Raw genomic sequence first — 21097 nt, forward strand, 5'->3', positions numbered from 1 at the left:
CAATCATGACGGCAGTTGCCAGAAGGCGAGACAGGACTTCACGGGAGTCTGGGCCAACTCACGCTTGGCACAGGTTGGTGCAAACAGGGCAGCTCTGGGCTGCTCCAGCCACGGACCGATTACTTCCAATTCCAGTGGGAATTTCCCTTGCTGCCACTTGTCCCCACTGCCTCTCCTCCTGTCACCCAGTTCCAGGAAGAACTGGGCTCCTTCTGTAGGGAGAGCTCAGCTCTCAGCTGAGCAAACCCCACTCCCATGGCCTCTCCTCATCCGCCATGGGCTCTGGCTCTCCTGGCAATCATTGCCAGATGAGGGTGGGACCCTCACAGGGACCTTGCCGAGCCACAGACACCACCAAGACGCAAAGACCCGAGGCCAGGCAATGAATACCCAGTGCTGAAAACCCTCAATTTACTTGAGAGACCGCATCAAGCCCAGGCCAGCTGCAGCAGCAGGGCTCTGTATCCTGCTGCCCTCCGGCCAGCATCCCTCCCCAGGGGCTGACACTCGAAAAACTGCCACCAGCCCCATTCCTGCTGTCAAACCAGGTGCAGTTTGGGCCTTGCTCCCCTACCAGTGTTCTGTCGCTTCTGGGGCCACTCCAGTGTTGCCCACAGCCATAAGACTTGGCTCCCTCCTCGCAGGGAAGTCAGCCTGGTATGTTCCTGGCAGCCACAAAATGCTCCCTGAGATGTGAAAGACCGTTACAGAACACACGCCCAGCTTGGCTTCCCCCAGACTTTGGCTCAAGAAACTGCACAGCCTCTTTTTTCACCCACACGTGAAAGAGGGAAGGTCCAGGAGACATCAGGTGGGTGCCTGCTGGTGTCTTAACGCTCCATTCCCATCGCTCCTCCAGTCCTAGCTTGGCTGAGCATTAGCAGGCAGCAAACTTCTGCTGGATGAGTCTGTACCTGAGCAGATCCTGCTCAGAGACGGACGGCTGCAACCTCGCGGCAGCCTGCAGGAAGTCCTCCATGGTCAGGATCAGAGCAGACCTCTCTGTATCCAGCCCTGCATGAGAGACAGAATTGGAAATGGCTGAGATCCAACCACAGGGGCAGCTGGCAAGATCCAAGAGTTTCTTCTCCATCCACTGGAGACTGGAAGGAAAATCTGTGTGTCTCTTCTTCCCCCTGGGGCCAATGAAGGTGATCACACCTTCAGAAAGTGCCTGCCTGCCAATAGCCCAGAGCCCAGCATTTGGATGTGGTCCCAAAGCCGCTGAGGCTCTTATCACAGACCCCAGTTACCGGCAGGGATAACTCTCCTCTCTGCCTTATACTGTGCCACCCCGACATACAGGACAGGTAGGGGCTGGGCTCCTACCTTCCTCGATCCATTCCACCTTGCGTTTGACAGCACACATCATGGCATCCGAGCACAAGGCGTAGATGTCTGCTCCTGTCAAATGAGCTGGGCATTTGTCTAGGATGGTGGTGAGGTTCATGGAAGGATCCAGTTTAAACCTGCCAAAAGAAAAAAACGCAGGTGTAAAAGCCACAGCAAAAACAGACCAGGAGAGACATGGCATCCAGCATGACTGAGCAGGAGGAATCGGAGGCCTCATATTTAGTTGCTCTGGCCTGTGCTCTGCAGGCTCCAAAAAAAATCAAAAGGTGTGGTTTCTTTCAAAACATCCCCTCAGCAAAGCCCTCTCTCCTGCTAAGCAGGATCAAAGGCAACTTTTTGAGTTCTCAGTGAGAGAAATTAAGTGCTCCACATGCTGGGAACAGCCTACAGCCAGGGCTGGAGAACATGTTTAATTACAGGCAGTGCAAACCACCCTAACACCAAACCATCCCTTCAGAGACATGCTGCAGACAGCAAGCCTCCTTTGGCTTGGTGCTGAGGGCATGCCTGCCAAACCACACGGTGTGAGAAGAAGCTTACAGCCAGCCCACATGCTTCTCTCTCCCGCTCAGCAGCAGCGATCACAGCTATCTATGACAAAGGCCCTGCAGAGGCAGATTCACAGCTGCTCACCCAGCTCTGGTAGGTGGCACCTCTGCATCTGAATTTTAGGGCTCTGAGCAGCGAGAAGCAGCCAAATGTCGCTACTCAGTGATCCCACACAACCTGTATGGCATACAGAACACAGGCTGAACACACTGGATACTGCAGGAGAGGAAGCGAGATGAACAGGGCTGCGTTCATCCTCGGGCCTGCAAACAGCAGGTGTGCTAGGGGAACTTTGGCAGGAAGCAAATGGGAGCTTCCTGCCATGACAGGCTGAGAGAGTTGGGATTGTTCAGCCTAGAAAAGGGTCCAGGGAGACCTTAGAGCATCTTCCAGTAATGAAAGGGGCTACGGGAAAGCTGGGGAGGGGCTCTTTATCAGGGAGTGCAGGGACAAGACAAGGGGGAACAGTTTTAAGCTGAAAGAGGGGAGATTTACATGAACTATCAGGAAGAAATGTTTTTCTGTGAGGGTGGTGAGGCACTGGCACAGGTTGCGCAGAGAAGCTGTGGATGACACACCCCTGGAGATGTCCAAGGCCAGGTTGGATGAGGCTTTGAGCAACCTGATGCAGTGGGAGGTGTCCCTGCCCATGGCAGCGAGGTTGGAACTGGAACGGCTTTGAGGTTCCTTCCAACCCAAACCATTCTATGACTGACTATGATTTTATGTTGGTGTGCTGCAGTCTCATCACATTGGATGAGCTCCTGTTAGAATGTGGCTGAGCTCCTCAAGAAGAGCACATGGGCACAGTGACTGGAGAACTCTTCCAACTCCTTCACTTGCTCCCATCCTGTAGGAACATCAGCCCCAGGTCTGCTTCTGGAAGTCTCCCCATCCTCTTCCCCAGCCTGCTGGCTGTGGGTCAGTGTCTCTGGGGCTCCTCAGGGTCAGACATGAAGCCTAGCTGAAGCACACTAGACATCATCCCCAGGAAGGCTTCAACCCACTGGAGGGTGGTGGAAAGCTGCTGTGAGAGCACAGGGTCACTCACTTCCTGGTGACGGCACTCAGCACCTGCAGCTGTGACTCCCGGTCTTCATTGATGCCCACATAGACCAGCTTGTCAAACCTGTCAGCAGAGAGAGGAGACAGTTAAGAACAAGCCAAGACAAAGCTGCCGCCAGCACTCAGCTCTCTCCACCAGAAACTGAAGGGCTGGCCCTGGGGCAGCTTTTTTTGCTGTCAAGTTTGTGACTGATACAAAGCTCAGGGGGGAAGCAGTCAGCATGCTGGAGGGCAGGGCTGCTCTTCAGATGGGCTTCAAACGTGCTGACACGAACCATGTGAGATCCAACAACAGCAGATACAAAGTCCTGGCCCAGATGGGCAGTCTGCAGGCATGAGGACAAGCTGAGGGCCAGCTCTGCAGAAGAGGCCCTGGGTGACCAACTCCTCCCATCAGTTTGCCACAGCAGGTCCCTTACTGCCCAGTGCTCCTGCGGCAACCACCAGAGTGGTGGGGGCTAGCAAGCAGTGGCATCTTGTGCTGGGGCTACAGGCAATGGCCTCCCTTTGGCTTCCTGTCTCCCCGACAAACTAGAGTCTCTGTGCAGGAAATGTGGTAGGGACTCAATCCAGCGTATCACTGCCTGAGGAGCTCTGGGGAACAGCTTTGGAGCAAGACTGCATTGGACACAACGTACCTGCCTGGCCGGAGCAGAGCTGGGTCCAGGAGGTCAGGCCTGTTCGTAGCTCCAATGACAAATACCTCTCTGGTGGAATGAAGGCCATCGAGCTCAGCCAGGAGCTGTGAGACGACTCTGAAAGGGCGCAAGACAGGACACTCACAACTACGCCTTGGCAAGTCACCCGCTGTCACCCTCAGGCACCAAATAAAGAGGAATAAGTGAGTCCATGTCTTGGACTTGGACATGATATTTCTCTTCCCTGAAGAGATCCGACAGCCATCCAGCCTTCTTTATTTGAACACAGCCCGTAGGCTCATTGCAAAGAGTGCAACCCTCTGGTACCACAGTCCTTCAGGACTGTACTTCGTTCTGAACCCTTTCAGTATGGCCACACATGCTTATACCCGCTCTTAGACACTGGCAACGTAAACCATATGCAGACACGCATGGCTATGGCTTAGGTTCCCTGCTTGTATGTGCTGGCTGGTCCTAACTCTCCCTGCTACATGGTACTGCCCAGTGAGCTGAGCTGCAAGTCTGTCAGTCTGTGCTGGGGACATCCTAGCAGGCCAGCGACACTGTCAACCAGTCCTCAGGGCAGCCAACGGCACATGCTGCAGATCTACTTCTGCAGCCACGGGACTTAAGCTGGTCTGGCAGCACAGTACTTTGCTACAGGAATACCTCCATCAGGCTCTGGGATGACCCGAGGTGACCACTGGGCACCATACCCAGCTCCTACCGGAGCTGCCAGTTTGTGTGTGAAGGTGAACGCATATGGTGTCACATAGTTGTCTCTCTACAACTACCCAAAATGAGGTATTAGCAAGGTGCTGGTCTCTTCTCAAGCGATAGGACAGGAGGAAATTGCTTCAAGTTATGCCAGGGGAGGTTTAGACTGCATATTAGGAAAAATGTCTTTACTCAAAGAGTGGCGAAGCATTGGCACAGGATGCCCGGGGAAGAGGTGGAGTCACCATCCCTGGAGGTGGCACTCTGGGACGCGTTTTGGTAGGCACAGTGATGTTGGGCTGATGGTTGGACTGAATGAACTTAGAGGTCTTTTCCAACCTTAATGATTCTAGGATTCTATGAAAACTCTGCAGAACACCTCATGGATGGAGAGGAAGATTGTATGGGGACTATCAGCTCAGCAGAAAAGGCCTGGGGGTATAACCCTATTTCTGGGTATCTCCAAGCTGTACATACTTTGCTTCTACCAGCGGCAGCTGAAAGATTTCCCACTGCAGGGAAACAGCAGCTAAAAAGAGGAGAACATGGCAGGAGTGTGAAGGATGACCTTGGAGAGGCCAAATGGGGCAGTTGGCAGCCACAGAAGCAGGAGGAGACTCTGTCTTAACCAAATGTTTGCACAAGCTTGGGCAATCGGGAATCTGTGGCAATGCAAACAGCAGTGGTTTGTCCAGAGAGAAGAGACAGGCCATGCAGAGGAGCTGAAGGAAGCTGGGAGGGGAAGAGTAGAGAAAGGGAGCTGGGATGGACTCTGCCTTGCAGGGCAATCCCCCGGCTGAGGCAAGCATTCTGCTCTCCCAAGGACACATAATGTTCACTCACCTGTCCATGACGCCCCCTGAATCTCCACTCCTACCGCGACTTGGGGCCAAAGAATCCAGTTCATCAAAGAAGATAATGCAGGGAGCAGCTGCCCTGGCTCTAGCAAACACTGGAAGGAGACAGCACAAAATATGAGAAAAATCTGGAGGAGCAGTCAACAGCAACAAGACCTGCTGGAAAGAGCTGTGGATGGAAACCAGCTGCCCACTGCCTCACCAACAGTGACGGCTCCTGCCTGAGGGGCTCAGTGGGAGCTGGGACAGCCAGCGCCCAGCACACTGAGGCTCAGCTTTGTCTCTGAGGGGCTGCTGTCCCATCAGGAATACCAGGGACAAGACTGACAGGAGCAGAGAGTGTGGGAGGAGAAGTTGCAGCAAGGCAGGGAACAGACTGGGTGCAGGAGACAATTGGGTTCATGTCCTTGCTGGCAGCTGTGGATGGGAGTTGGGAAGAGGGGTTTAAGTGCTACCTCCTTCCCTCCAGGCACCAGATAAAAGCCCAATCTTCCCACAAGCAGGAGCAAGATGCATCTGCTCACCATTCCGCACATTCTCCTCGCTTTGCCCAACGTACATGTTGATGAGTTCTGGCCCTTTCACACTGTAGGGCAGGGAGAAGAGTCAGCCAGTTAGAATACACCCATCCACTGCCAGGAGAAAGTCAGTCCCGTGATCCCGCCACTCTTCACCTAAGGAATGTCATGGTGCATGTGGTTGCCACAGCTTTTGCCAGCAAGGTCTTCCCTGTCCCCGGAGGTCCATACAGCAGCAGACCAGACCGGCACAGACCCAGAGACAGCAGCTCTGGGTGCTCCAGGGGCAACTGGATAGTGTCCAGAATCTCCCTCTTCACCTCCTGGAGTCCACCAACATCCTGCCAGGACACGGAGGGGATCTGTCAAAAGAGGGAAAGTCCCTGTAAACACCTCTTCCTAAGCAGGCCAGGGAAGCTCTTGCTCCAGTGGGGTAGCAGTCATCAGCCCCTTGTGCCTTCAGCCATGTCCAGCTATGCAAAACATCAGCCTTGCACTGCACCACCCAGCCATCCCTGCCTTGGAATTCCCCAGCACCCACATTTCCCTTATCCTGAAGCTTTGCAGTGGGGAAAACAAAGTGCATGTCTCCAGGCAAACTGTGCTCACAGCATGCCACCTCATCTCCTAATTACAGAATCACAGAATCACAGAATGTTTCAGGTTGGAAGGGACCTTAAAGCTCATCCAGTTCCAACCCCGAGCCATGGACAGGGACACCTCCCACTGGATCAGGTTGCTCAAAGCCTCAGCCAACCTGCCCTTGAACACCACCAGGGATGGGGAATGCACAACTTCTCTGGGCAACCCATGCCGGTGCCTCATGACCCTCACAGGAAAAAATATGTCCCTAACATCTCATCTAAATCTCCTCTCTTCCAGCTTAAAACCATTCCACTTTGTCCTGTTCCTGCACTCCCTGATAAAGAGCCCCACCCCAGCTCTCCTGTAGCCCCTTTTAGTACCGGAAGGCTGCTAAAAGGTCTCACTGTAGAATTCTCTTCTCCAGACTGAACCACCCCAACTCTCTCAACCTGTCCTGTCTTTGTATGGGAGGTGCTCCAGCCCCCAATCATCTCCACAGCCTCTTTTGGACTCACTGAAACAGATTAATGTCCTTCCTGTGACAAGGATTCATATCACCTTTCAGCAAAAATAGTCCAGGGAAAGTATCTACCAGAGTTGCCTTTGTGGGGAGAGAGACCTGCTGCAGACTGCCTGTGGGACACTGAGGGAAGGGAAAAGAAAGAAAGAAAGAAAAACCAAGGGAAAAAAAGAAACCTGGATCTAGTATTATGAGATACTTGCGTGAAGGTACCTTGTGCCGCAGTGGAGTGAGACTGTGCAAGGTCTTCACACCACAGCAACCACACCTGGGCTAATAGGAACCTCCGTCATGTGAAGGAGGATGCGAGACAAGAGTGCAGGGACAGGACAAGGGGCAATGGTTTTAAGTTGAAAGAGGGAACATTTAGATGAGATCTTAGGAAGAAATGTTTTCCTGTGAGGGTGGTGAGGCACTGGCACAGGTTGCCCAGAGAAGCCATGGATGCCCCATCCCTGGAGGTGTTCGAGGCCAGGTTCTATGAGGCTTTGAGCAACTTGATGCAGTGGGAGATGTCCCTGCCCATGGCAGGGTTTGGAACTGGCTGGGCTTTAAGGTTCCTTGCAGCCCAAACCATTGCACTGTATGGAAAACTGGCTGCTTTTGAAAGGTAGGATGCAAGGATGAAGTCTGTGGATGCTTGCAAGAAATAGTTGGGAATGGAGTCAACTGTAAACACGCGAGGGATCAGTGCAAAGAGAGGAAAGATAGCAAACTTGAGATTTATGAGCCACACCACTTTTGTTATTTTATACTGAGTGAAACAATCTCAGAGGATGCTGCTAGTCTGCTCACAGTTTTAGAAATAGCAGGAATGCCACAGTCTGCATGATAGGTCCTTCTGAGAGTCTGCATTGCTCTCCTGGGAATGTGCAGAGAAAGCAAAACCCCAAAACCCTTCTTCCCAGCTGCTGGCTGTGTGGGGAACAGCTGCCAGCACAAATGGAGAGTTTAAAAATAGGCCAGAGCAAAATTCTTTTCCCTCAGCCAATACGGCTTTGCTATTTGAGATGATGTTATCTCATGCTACTTCTCCAGCTGTCCAGCAAGTCTACCAGGAAAATCAGGTCAGATAAGATAAGGGTTTCCAGAAAAAAAATAAAGCAAAAGGGCAACAAGTTTAGGGCAAGGAGGCTGGTGAAGGGTCTGGAGCACAGGGGCTACGGGGGAGCAGCACAGGAACCTGGAGCTGTTTAGTCTGGAGGAGACTGAGGGGAGACCTCATCGCTCTCTACAGCTCCCTGAAAGGAGGTTGTAGTGAGGTGGGTGCTGGTCTCTTCTCTCAGGTAACAAGTGATAGGATGAGAGGAAATGGCCTCAAGTTGTGCCAGGGAGCAGGTTGATTGGATATTAAAAAAAATGTCCTTACTGAAAGAGTGGTGAAGCATTGGAAGAGGCTGCTCAGGGAAGTGATGGAGCCTCCTTCCCTTGAAGTGTTCAAAAAGCATGTAGACGTGGTGCTTTGGGACATGGTTTAGTAGGCACGGTGGTGCTGGGCTATCGTTTGGACTTGATGAACTCAGAGGTCTTTTCCAACCCTAACGATTCTATGATTCTAGGGAAAGGTTACAAGCCCTCCTTCTTCAGCGCTGATGAACAGAAGAGTTGTCCTCTCCCCTGCGCTCCTGCTTACACTGCCTTGCTAGAAAAAACTCTGCAGCCATCAGCACAGGAGCTAGAAAACAGCAACAAGGTTGTTTTCATGAACATCATAAGTCTAGGACATGTTGCAGACACTGCTAGCAAACGGAGGTTTGAAATTGGTTCTCTGTCAGAATTGCAAGCTGCAACTGCAAATAAACATGTGACTAACCAGAAAACACAGGCAGGGACTCAAAAGTTTTGTATGTTGAGAGTATCCAGGCCTGCTAATGGGCTTTCTGAATCACAGCCAATTACTAAGAAATTGATAAAGGATTGTAAAATCCAAACAAAATTAGCTTCCATTTGCACAGCTTTCTGACCAGCACACTCTATAGTTATAGTCAATATTCATATTGAACTTGGCAAATGCACCTCAAAGCAGCGCTCTAGTAAATTTATGAATGAATTAAGGCCTGGAGTATCTCCTGGATGATGACAGCAGCAAGGTGTCACCATGCCAGGGCATTACTTTGAGTGGGTGGCTGGGGAAGATGCCAGAACAACAGCTGCAAGGCTAGCATTTCGTGGCCTGTGCTGAGCTCAATTATTCACGCTTGAGGGCATGGAGAAGAGGCTCTCATCACTTCATTTGGTCCTAATACCACGTTACCCAACAAAAACAGTCATGCCAAATGATGTTTCTCTGTGTGCTGAGATGTCAGAGGCAGATCACAACTCTCCTGAGACACAGACAATGCTGTTTGATTTGACACTCCGTTTCTAATCTTCCCTGAAGAAACCCCAGCTGTTAAAACTGCCCTGCTGTCAGAAAAGCCTTTGCTGGTTTGAGCAGCTTCCAAGGCCAGGGAACAAGTAGGAAAGCCCACAGTAGGACTGTTTACCACTCAAAGCTGCGGGAATAGACCTGGGAGTGCTGGTTGACAGCAGCTGAACCAGTGTGCCCAAGTGGCCAAGAAGGCCAACAGCACCCTGGCTTGTATCAGCCATGGCACGGCCAGCAGAAGCAGGGAAGGGATTGTCTTCCTGGACTTGGCACTGGTGAGGCCACACCTCAAACCCTATATTCAATTTTGGGCCCCTCACTACAGGAAAGATTTTGAAGAGCTGGAGTGTGTCCAGAGAAGGGGAACAGAGCTGGGGAAGGGTCTGGAGCACAGGGGTTATGGGGAGCTGGAGTTGTTTAGTCTGGAGGAGGCTGAGGGGAGATCTCATGGCTCTCTACAACTGCCTGAAAGGAAGCTGTCATGAGAGGGGTGCCAGTCTCTTCTCCCAAGTAACAAGTCATAGGATGAGATGAAATGGCTTCAAGTTGTGCCAGGGGAGGTTTAGATTGGATATTAGAAAAAAAAAAATCTTTACTCAAAGAGTGGTGAAGCATTGGAACAGGCTGCCCAGGGAAAAGGTGGACTCCCCATCCCTGGAAGCGTTTCAAAATATGTAGACATGGCACTTCGGGGCATGGTTTAGTAGCCAAGGTGGTTTTGGGCTGATGGTTGCACTGCATCAACTTAAAGGTCTTTTCCAACCTCAACGATTCCGTGATTCTATGAATACGTGCAAAGACACAGCAGTAATTGATGTGCCAAAGCACAGCCCTTCTGGTGAGGTTTCAGAGGTATCTTGAGCTATACAGCAGCAAAGAACCAACCCCCTCCTCTACCCCACCATCCTACCTTTGGTGCTCCCACTGCCTGTGAATGGGCGTCGTGCAGCTGGTCCAGCGCAACATTAAAATCCTCCTCAAGTACTGGGAAGCCAGCAGTGCAAAAATCTCTCTCCACTTCCTCACTCAGTCCGCCTGGAAAACTGGTGAGGAAAGAGAAGGGAAGACTCAGGCTCTGCCCGGCTCCTGGCATTATCAGGCTGGCTGCAGCCCCTGCCCTTCCCCACCTCCTGCCCTGTTGCCTGCGCTACCTCAAGGCCTGGATGCGGGTACAAGCAGCCCGGCTGCTGTGGGACAACAAGGCACAGAAATCTCCCAGCACAAAACCCTGTGGATGTGGAAACAAACAGCATCAGTTCAGTCCCTGACCACAGTTCCAGCTAGGCCATAAAAGGTGTACAGGGAAGAATTCCTCACAGAGCTGTTCTTTGAGCTTCTGTGCCCTAGTTAAAGAGTTTGGCCTCTTTTTTTTTTCTATTGTCTTTGTCTACTAGCAGAGCTGAGCATCAATCAACACCTCTGCAAAAGGCGTGCAGCTCTCGGGGACTAGAAATCTGCAGCTAAAGATGATGTTTCAGGACTGGGGTTAACCACCAAAGAAACTGACTGGGCTGTGGGAATTGCCCCCTTTCTCCATGGCCACGTAGGAGAGGCTGGCCCAGCACTACTGGCCTGCCCACCCTCTCCGTGCTGCTGTGGTTTCACTCACTGCAGTCCTGCGGGCCAGCTTGGACAGGCTCACTTCTTTGCCCAGAGGCAGACTGGCAGTCAGCATGCTCAGCATCAACCTCCTCTGCTCTTCTGAAGGGGCTTCGATTTTCACCTCGTGGAGAAAAGCAGTCTGCACATCTGTAGGAACATCCTGGGGCTTGCAGGTTGTGCCGATCACCAGGACAGGGTGTCTGTTGATAAAAGGAGGGGACAGTATATGGTCTCAGCTCTAGGGAAACTTCCCTCTTACACTGACATTACATGCATTCCAATCACTCTCTGATGGTTAGCCTTTCCTCTGCAAAACGCACACATATTGGCCAAGGTGTCCTGCCACTCTTCTCCAGCTTGCTCTTGAACTGCTTTGTGAGCTTTGTCTCCATGTCAAGGCCCTTCAAATAACATTTTACTTTTTTCCTTGATGTCTCTCTCCCTGCCCCACGGTATCTGCTATTAGCCTCAAGGTCCTCCCAGGATCCAGCTCTCTTCCAGGGTCTCTGTGACCCTTGGCATGCCTTAGAGCCAAGACTCATCTGAACAATTCAGAAACCAACTTCAGACAACAAAGCTAACCAATTCTCTCTGACACTAAGCTGGAAGAAAGAACAAGGGCCCTCTGAAGTAAACAAAGTCTGGGAGAGACTCCACCGGATTAAAAATAAAACAGGGCACGTTAGCAATCAGTCACCTTACTGTAACGGTGACCGCTGCCCTGAGAATGGCGTAAGTAAATAATCACCTTGGATGCCCACAGAAAATGAGCAGAGTCCGTACCTCAGTGCTGAGTCTCTGTCCAGGAGCAGCTGCCTCAGAGTAGCGATGACCCTGGCATCCTCTCCTAGCCTGTCCCGATCCCTGCCAAGCACCTCGATGTCTTTCAGCAGGAGCACACAGGGATGATAATGCTGGGCCTTCGCGAAGACTGTCTGTACTTTCTCCTCTGTGGCTCCACTGGTGTCACCACATAAACTAACACAATCAACCTGCGAGACAGACCACACCACACACAGTCTGAGGCGGTTGCAACATGGACAGCTGAGGTATCCAGGACCGTTCGCTTCGACAAAGCTTTCCGTGGGCAAGTCGCAGCTGAAAGGAGATCTAAGTGGATGGACATATTAAAAATACATACGTTCGGAACTCTACAGCATGAAAAAAATGGCCGTTTCTCGCTTCTTCTCTGCAGGAGGTGGGGGAGTGGGAGGGTCTGATCTGAAAGACATGAGGTCGAGGGACTGGAGAAGTCAATACAGTGGATGTCATGGCTCAGCAACCTAAGTTGGAACAGATAGGAGAGCTGTGGAAAAGGCCAAGACAGAGAGAACAAGGTGTCTCGGAGAAACAGGGCAAAGAGCAGAGTGGAAGGCTCAGGAAACCTTTCAACCCAGTGCTGCACAGGATCAAAGTGCAAGAGGAAGGTAGGATGTAAGAGGGGTAAAAAAAAAGCCCAAACCGTTAGAGGTGGCTGGAGGCCCAGACACTGTTTACAAAGCAAACAATTGATGAAGTCATCCAAAAGGGAGACTGGTGAGCCTTGAATAGTAGCCTGAACTCTAGGAGAAACAGGCAGTGCTGCCTCCTGGTGCTGCGAGGTTGTTCAGGAAGAGACAAACCATCTCTGGGATTCCCTGGGCCTCATCCTCTGGAAGGGTAGCTTGGAGCAGGAAGAACACCACAGCCTCAAGAGCTGATGTAAAGCATAAGAACACAGAGCAGAGGAATTCCTGTGTTCTGTGTACTACCGACAAAACTAGGAGTTGGGGTTGTGGCAAGCACAGCCATAACAGCAGCACTACCCGTGTGCAAGTACTGAAAGGCAGAGAGAAAGGACAAGAGCCTGCTGATGGTCAAGTGGAGATCATAGTATGCGAGAATGACTGTCCTGGTAGGAGAGCAGACAGAACAGTCAGAGATGGGGAAGAGAAGGTGGAATGGTAATGTAAACAATGCAGTAAGTGGGAAAAGGAGAGCATAAAAGCTGGGATAGGAGAATAAGATGGATAGGAAATACTTCTGGCTTCAATAGTAAGAATGTTAGTCTCTGAAAGCAGGGCACCAGGTCAAAAACAGAGCTACAGCCTTGCACGTCACACTAGAACCTAAGGCCATCTGCCAGGAGATGGCACCACCACAGCGCCCCCAAACATATTTTATAAAAAGATGTGAAGGTACTGTGAAGTCTCTGCAATCTTGTAGTGGATCCCAAGAGCTATGACACATCTGCAGAAGATTAAGTGCTCAGCACCACTAAGCATGTTGCCATGTGACTTCCAATCCCTTCACTTTTGCAAACGTAACTACAGATTCAAGAAGCTGACAGCATTTGCAGGATCCACTCAGGCTGTCAGAGTGAGCAAAGGAGGTGTGCAGAATGAAACCAGTATTTCTAACAAGTCAGTGAAGTCTGCCTGGGTGCCCAAAACCTCCAGAGCTGAACACAGATAGTGCTAGACCTCATTTTGGCCCTGAAGCTTACCCCAGCATAGTCACAGTGGTAAGAACATACGAATGGCTGTGCTGGCTCAGACCACAAGTCCATTTAGCTCAGTATTTTGTCTCCAAGCATGACTAGAAGTGGCTGCTTAAGAAAGAGCAAGATCAAGGTCAGCATGTATAACCCTCTTCCCTCAGTACTCTCCCAGGCACCTACCATTCCCATCAAAAGGGAAGGGTTATAGCATCAACTCAATGCCCTGTTCGATGACAGGTTAGTCTGCTGAAATACAGCAATGAAATACAGCGATGCGGTGTCTGTAAAGTACAGCAGACCAACAGCAACAACAGCAAGAGTCAGTGAAGAAAGGTACAAACACTCAAAGCCAAGAAATCTCTAACTCACTGATTCAGAGCACTGGACGGTACAAGCCAGAGGAGATATCTCTTCAAGCTTAAGTTCTCCTCCTGAGCACCTGCTACTGGCCAGTCTCAGACACAGGCCAGGGGGCTTGACAGACCTTTAGGCTGATCCAAATGGCTGGTGTGAGGTTCTACCCACCAACAGTCATAATCTGTGCCAGTGCAAGCTGCTAAACTCAGCTTACCCAGACTCCTTTTGTCTGCACACACGCATGGGAGGAGTTTCTGGGTAGGCTCGTGTCGTGGTTGCAGAAGGAGGGTTGCTATGGCTAATTTAAAAAACACATAATTCTTTCTATGTCGTAAATCCACCAATCAACTCACCACAGGAGGAATTACCTTGAAGAGGTGGAGGTTGAGGCAGCTACACGCAGCTCTAACAGCCACCAGTTTCCCACTGCTGCTTGGCCCTGAGAGGAGAATGCTGCAGGCCCCACTCAACGCACTGGCCCTGTAACACAGAAGCAGCTCTCCCAGTAATCAGGCAGCACAGTCCCAGCTTTCCTGGCATTTGCTATAGAAGGAATTCTAACTTACTGACTGCTCAAGTGAGGCCGAAGAGCATCACACAGCTGCTTCACGACATCGGAAAGTCCAGCAGGAGCCAAACTACTCCAGAATTCATGGCTGCTATAGGCTGGGGCAGATGGGACAGCACTGTTTGTTGAACCCACCTGTGAGGAAGGGAAAACAGCACTCTGTAGAACACTGCCAGAGAGAAGACAGGTACCAAGTGACAAAGTCTGTCCTGAAATGTCATTTTTCAATAGCAGCAGACACAAGCCTCCACAGGCACCTTTGTCACCCACAGTGCCACCTCAGCGACAGGTCTCCCATACACCCTCCCTGCTCTTCACTGACTCCTTACCAGGTAGAGAGTGCTGTTCTGGGTGTCCACCAGGTAACCCTCAGACTGTTCACCTTCCTCTGTGCCTAAAATCCTCCTCACTTTGAAGTAAAGCTCTGGCCACCTAAGGGAAAGAACAAGCAGTCTAAATTGCTGAGCCAAGATCTTGAAGGCAGGAACAACACAGTTGTCGATAGGATGACAGCTGAAAGGCACAGGTAAGCAGAGATACTCTTGCCCTCTCTCAGGACCCACGTGGATCCTTTACTGACCAATCTGTACTGTCTGGCCAGACAGACCAACAGGACTGTCAACAGTTACAGCTTCTGCTGGTGGCATCGGTCCACAAGCACAGCTATGCTAACTTTATTTCAGCTGTCTCAAGACATTCTCTCTTCCACCATCGCTTCCTACTATTCCTCAGATTCACCTGCAATGTATAAAACCTTACAGCACACAGTCCTTTAGGTTGCAGACTAGGATTCACACAAGTACCATGAAAGCTTTACAAGCATGCTGCCCTGGACACCTCAGGAAAGAAGCCTCTTCCTACTGGACAGACTGAGCGATCTGCACAGGTTTCATCCAGGATTTTCTCCACTCTCTGAATAATCATATCACTTGTGCACCAACACAGTTCCAAGCTCTTTAGGTCCCACAAACTCTGCTATCTTCTCTGGCTTGCCACACAGCTAATACGCAAGTCCACAAATGGAAGATTTCTGCTTCCTATGGTCCTGCCTCCCTCCAAGAAACAGCCTAGAAAATACTTATCACAGTAACACTACAGAACTATGACATTTTAAAACACATAGCAGAGCTGAGCAGTATTACAACACGTCACCGATGATCTCAAAGGTCTTTTTCAACCGAACAATTCTATGATTCAAGGCAATTATTGACATCGCACACCGGCGTTACCAGTGGCAGCTCCCTCAGTGACACAGCTGAAGCGTTTACATCAACACCAGCCAAATACCACTGCAAGCACCCTGCTCTGATACAAAGGCACCTTTCTCTCATTCAGCACAGATCTGTCTCAAAGCTAGAAGCAAAACCAGGGGAGACAGAACTGGTGGCCAAACAGAAAGTTTCATTCTGACATGAACTGTGTGGGCTTATATTCACACTTTGTTGTTGCTTGTCACACACTGACACTTCGCTTTCTTTATGTGGCGCTGGCTGTCCACAGGCCACCCCCTCCTCCTCCTCCTCATTCATTGTCCCCATCAGTTTCTCTCTCTCTTTTTCCTTTATCCTCTCTGTGACTAACAGTGAGCCAAGGGAAGACTGTCTCCAAGCTGGAGCCCTCTATAATCCAACAAAACCATTTCCCTCTTTCCCCTAAAATAAGATGCAGATAACCTCTAAATTCCAGGGACAGAGAAACAAAATCAAAAGGATGAGGGGGAACAGGTTTAGGCTGAAAAAGGGGAGATGTAGATGAGATGTCAGGAAGAAATGTTTTCCTGTGAGGGTGGTGAGGCACTGGCACAGGTTGCCCAAAGAAGTGGTGGATACCCCATCCCTGGAGATGTTCAAGGCCAAGTGGGTTGAGGCTTTGAGCAACCTGATCCAGTGGGACATGCCCCTGCTCATGGGAGGGCGGTTGGAACTGGATGGACTTCAATGTCCCTTTCAACTCAAACCATTCTATGATTCTATGATTCTATGAATTGTTTTGTTTCAAGAGAGTCAATAGCGGAAAAGTGTCTTTCCTCTTGCCCACGTAACAGAGCCATAGTTTGTTGTCACCTACCTTTGGAATTTGTCAGGATTTGCTTCTAAAAACTCAGCATACCCAAATGTTGGAACACACAGGATGTCTCCCTCCTGGACGAGCCTACAAGAAAAAACAGTGAGTTTTTCCAGTGAAAGAGAGAAAATCCTTCTGGTCATGCACCCTTCCTTGTCCCATACCACATGTCTTTTTACAGAAAAGAATGTAGCTGTTCCTACCGACTCGAACTCCTTTCCTGTAAATAAAACTAGAGATTTAGCATGGACTGGATGTGAGAAGGCACATCCACACTACCAAGGGGGAACCTTCTGGGAATGGCACAGAAGATTGATTCCACTCAAGAACATTTCTTCCAGACAAAATAGCCTCCTCATCCCTGGAACAGCTAATTCCAACAACAGAAAGCCTCGATAGCCAAGTGAAAGGGGCTCAGGGGCAGGTGTCGTAAGAGAATATGGCAACACATCCAGTTTCCTGATCACTCAATTTGATTCAAAGCTGAAAACTGGGGTTAGAACATGCTTCAGAATGGAGATTTGTGGGCAACACTTGGGAGCCTTCAGCACTGGATGGCAGATCAGGAAGAAGGGAGTCAAACCTGACTTCCAAAGGACAGAAGAAGAGGTGTTGCATGCAAGCAAAGCACACTCATGAGGAGAAGATGGTACGAGAGGACATCCAAAAACTACTCAGTGTCTCCACTGTGGTGCAGATGACGCACGTGGTCAGTTTGTATCTGACTGTATGAAGTTTAACAAGAGCAAGTGCTGGATTTTGCACATGGGATACGGCAAACCTAGATGTCCGTACAGACTGGGGACTGAGGCTGGAGAGCAGCCCTGTGGAAAGGAATCTGGGGGTTCTGGTTGAGAGCAAATGGAATATGAGTGAGGGGAACTGTGTCCTGGGTTGCATCCAGTATGGCATTGCCAGCCAGTCGAGGGAGGGGATTGTGCTGCTCTGCTCTGCATCGGTGCAGCCCCACCTTGAGTACTGGGTCCAGTTTGGGCACCGCAGGATAAAAAGGACATAAAGCTACTGGAGAGTGTCCAGAAGAGGCCACAAGGCTGGTGAAGGGCTTGGAGGGGAAGCCATATGAGGAGCAGCTGAAGTCACTTGGTCTGTTCAGCCTGGAGGAGACTGAGGGGAGAACTCATTGTGGTCTGCAGCTTCCTCACAAACAGAGGACGAGGAGCAGGCACTGAGCAATTCTCTCTGGTGATCAATGATGGGACCTGAGGGAATGGCAGGAAGATGTGCCAGCAGAGGGTTAGGTTGGACATGAAGAAAAAGTTCCTCACTCAGAGGACAGTGGAGCACTTGAACTGTCACCCCAGGGAAGCAGTCATGATGCCAAGTCTGACAATATTCCAGAAGCACTTGGACAGTGCTCTCAGACACATGGTGTGAATGCTGGAGTTGTCCTATGCAGGGCCAAGAGTTTGACTCGATGATCCTTGTGGGTCCCTTCCAACTTAGGAATTCTACAATTCTATGGTTCTATGACCTGGGTGCCACAAACACCGGCTGAAGGTGCATCCATGAGCCCAGCCTGTGAACCCTATGTGTCTTCCTCATGTCACTCACCGAGGTGTCCCAAAGTGCTTGTAGAGGATGTAGTCGTAGCTTCCCTGGGCGCTGTAGGCTGGTGAGCAGACAATCTCCAGGTGCAGCTCCTTGGCAAAGGGCGGCACACACAACACCGACCGACTGCCCTTCCCATCGGCAGTGCCAGACCTTTCGTACCTCTGGGGAAAGGAAAAAGAATGGCACCATGAGACCCTGCCACCCCGACCCACCCCACACTCTTGGCTCCTGTACCTCCCGGCCCAGAGAAACCTGCCACTCTGCCCCCTGCAGCCCCTGGCTCCAGAGACCACCCTACCTCCTGTCCCGGAGACCTCCGACTTGGAGACTCCTGCACACCCTACTCCAGACTACCAGCACCCCCTGCCCTGGCCTCCCAAGGTCCCTGGCACCCCCTGTCCTGGCCTCAGAGACCCCCACACCTCCTGCCCCGGAGACCCCTGTCATCCCCCAACACAGAGACCCTGACATTCCCTGCCCTGAAGGCCACCAGCACCCTTGTCCTGAAGCTTCTGGCATCCCCACTTCAGAGATTCCTGCACCTACCAATAGGAGACTCCCGGCACCCCCTCTCCTGGCCCTAGAGCCCTGTCCTGGATCCCTTGGTAGCTCCACCCTGGAGGCCCCCAGCACACCCTCCCCTGGCCTTGGAGACACCTGGCACCACCACCTCGAAGCCCCTGTCATCCCTTGTCCCTGAGACCCCTGGCACACCCTGCCCTGGCCCCAGAGACCCTCATGTCCCCCAGCCCAGAGACCCCCACTGCTCTGATCCCCCTAACCCTGGCTCCGGAGCCCCCACAGCTCCCACCCGAGACTCCTGGCACCCTCCAACCTGGAGCCCCCCAGAGGCCTGTTCCGGAGTCTCTGGGACCCCCACCCAAGACACTCCTGCACCCAGCATTCCACACACCCCTGGCACCCCCTGCTCTGACCTCGGAGACCCCCAGATCCCCGTCCCCGCCATCCCAGAGACTCCTGCACCCACCATTCTGGAGCCCCTGTCCCTCCCTCACCCTGAGGCAGAGGTTGGCGGGGGCGGCGGGGTCGCAGCGCAGGTTGAAGGCGAGCGCGGGGGCGAGCCGGGCGGCTCCCTCTCCTCTCGCCACCCGCGGGAACTCCCAGGGCGGCGGCCGCGCCACCAGCGCCGCCAGGTGCTCCCGGGACGGAGCCTCCTCCCCCCCCTCCTCCGCGCCCACCCTCACCCACTCCCCCTGGAACAGCCCCAGCGCCCGCAGCGCGCTCGGGCTCACCCACACCTCGGCGTCCCCGCCGCGCCCCCCGGGCACCGCCCGCAGCCGCGCCGCGCCCCCCGCCGCGAACCGGGACACCACGGGAGGCGGCGGCACCGCCTCACCCCGCCGCCAGGGGGCGCCGGCGGCTCGTGGCGCGGAGGGGGGCGGGCCGGCGGGGGCGACGGCGGCGCGCGTGCCGCTGCCCAGCAGCCCCTGGAGCGCGGGCCGCGCCTCCAGCACGTGCGGGCCGGCCCCGGGCAGCGCCTCCCCGCGCCGCGCCAGCACCGCGCCCCGCGCCGCCCGCCGCCCCGCCAGCACCACCCGCGACAGCCACGGCGGCCGCCGCACCGGCCACACCGCCACGCGCCGCCCCGCCGACAAGCCCAGCCGCCGCAGCACGGCTCCGCGCAGCCACAGCTCGGCGGCGCCGCCGCCGCCTCCCGCCGGCTGCCGCCCGCTGCCGCCCGCCTCCAGCGCCACGGCGCTCAGCAGCACCGCCTGCGCCCCGCCGCGCCCCGCCGGCCGCACCGCCAGCACCAGCCCGCCGCCCTCGCCGCGCAGCGCCGCGCACAGCGCCGGAGGTGCCAGCAACAGCGCCGTGCCCGGGGACAGCTCGGCCGGCGGCGACTCCAGCGGCCGCAGCACCGCCACCGCCATAGCGACGCGGCGCCCGGCGCGGACGCGGGGAATCCACGGCGCGCACGCGCGGGGACGCACGCCCGGGACACAGAGCGGAGGGCAGAGCGCCCCTGACGGGGCCATAGAGCGGCTCCGCCGGGGCCATAGAGCGGCGGGCAGAGCGCCCCCGTGCGGCTATCGCTCCGGCGGCGCCAGTGGCAGCGGGGGCGCCTTCATCCCGGCTGCCCCCGAGGGTTGGCGGCCTGGGCACAGAGCGGCACGGAGGCCTCGTCCCCGTCCTCGTCCCCGTCCTCATCCCCGTTCTCATCCCCGTTCTCGTTCTCCTTCTCCTCCTCTGGCCCCGGCCTTTTCCTTGTCCCTGTCCTAGTCCCCATTCGTCCCGGTCCTCATGCTCATCTCCCTCAGGCTCTGGCCCCAGCCTTGTCCTCCTCAAGCTCAGGGCTGTCCTTGTTCTCCCCAGGCTCTGGCCCTGTCGTTCTAGAATCGCGGAATCGTTAAGGTTGGAAAAGAGCTCTAAGCTCATCCAGTCCAAGCACCGGCACAGCAGCACCGTGACACAGGAAACGGTTACTGTTACAAACTGAATATTTTGATTTAATCTAAAGCAGAGGTAAGTTTCGTCTAAGCAATTGTTTTTTTGAGAGTTAGACAGAATGTCCCTCTGATAGCATGCTTTCTTTTAAACTGGTTTTTCAGACACTGTTTGTTCTTTGGAGATGATAACACCTTGTGTTCAGTCTGATATGTGCTGAACCCCAATGTGTGAGTGGAGCGATTCCAGAGAAGAGCAACAAAGCTGCTGAAAGGGGTGGAGAACAAGTCTTACGAGGAGCGGCTGAGGGAACTGAGGTTGTTTAACCTTGAGAAAAGGAGGCTGAGGGGAGGCTTTATTGCTTTCTACAACTACCTGAAAGGAGATTGTAGAGAGGAAGAAGCTGGCCTCTTCTCCTAAGTGACAAGGTGACAGGACAAGGGGGAATGGCCTCAAGATCCACCAGGGGAGGTTCAGACTGGATATCAGGGAAAAAAAAATTCACAGAAAGGGTCATCAGGCACTGGAACAGGCTGCCCTGGGAGGTGGTTGAGTCACCATCCCTGGAGGTATTTAAAAGACAGGTAGACATGCAGGTAGGTGCTCAGGGACATGATTTAGTGGCAGATAGGGATGGTTGGACTCAATGATCCAAGAGGTCTTTTCCAACCTAGTGATTCTATGATTCTATTCTATTCTATTCTATGTCTTCTTCTGTAATCACCTCTGCTTGGAGTTTTTCTGTCTCAAGTGCAAGGTCAGGCAGAGCTGAAGCCCAAGCTCCAAATTAGCAAGAGATCTGACTGTTGTGAAGTTCATAATAACATTAAAATTAGTCTTTGGAAAGTGACAGAATATGCATAAGAGTTCTGGGAAAAT

At 52.8% G+C, this 21097-nt stretch overlaps 1 protein-coding gene across 1 annotated transcript; it reads right to left on the bottom strand.

Annotated features, from left to right (window-relative positions):
• Nucleotides 1–384: 384 nt before the first annotated feature.
• On the bottom strand, nt 385–19852 carry PEX6 (peroxisomal biogenesis factor 6). Its single transcript, XM_054060895.1, has 17 exons — nt 18829–19852; nt 17813–17973; nt 16244–16327; nt 14506–14608; nt 14175–14311; nt 13977–14088; nt 11556–11764; nt 10780–10972; nt 10322–10398; nt 10081–10213; nt 5854–6059; nt 5704–5765; nt 5166–5274; nt 3606–3722; nt 2954–3031; nt 1330–1469; nt 385–1014 (listed from the first exon to the last, which is right to left on the bottom strand). The coding sequence occupies exons 1-17, from the start codon at nt 19807–19809 to the stop codon at nt 878–880; spliced, it is 3039 nt and encodes a 1012-aa protein (XP_053916870.1). The 5' UTR covers nt 19810–19852; the 3' UTR covers nt 385–877.
• Nucleotides 19853–21097: the final 1245 nt, after the last annotated feature.

Source organism: Cuculus canorus, chromosome 3, assembly GCF_017976375.1.
Source record: "Cuculus canorus isolate bCucCan1 chromosome 3, bCucCan1.pri, whole genome shotgun sequence".
NCBI classification, from domain to species: domain Eukaryota; kingdom Metazoa; phylum Chordata; class Aves; order Cuculiformes; family Cuculidae; genus Cuculus; species Cuculus canorus.

Excerpts from the sequence above, each read along its gene's own strand:
- PEX6 (XM_054060895.1), bottom strand. The coding sequence starts at position 19,809 with ATGGCCCCGTCAGGGGCGCTCTGCCCTCCGCTCTGTGTCCCGGGCGTG. Across the intron at positions 14,312-14,505 it reads AGAACAGCACTCTCTACCTG|GTGGGTTCAACAAACAGTGC; the intron begins GTAAGGAGTCAG and ends CCTTCCTCACAG. Across the intron at positions 14,089-14,174 it reads CGGCCTCACTTGAGCAGTCA|GGCCAGTGCGTTGAGTGGGG; the intron begins GTAAGTTAGAAT and ends TCTGTGTTACAG.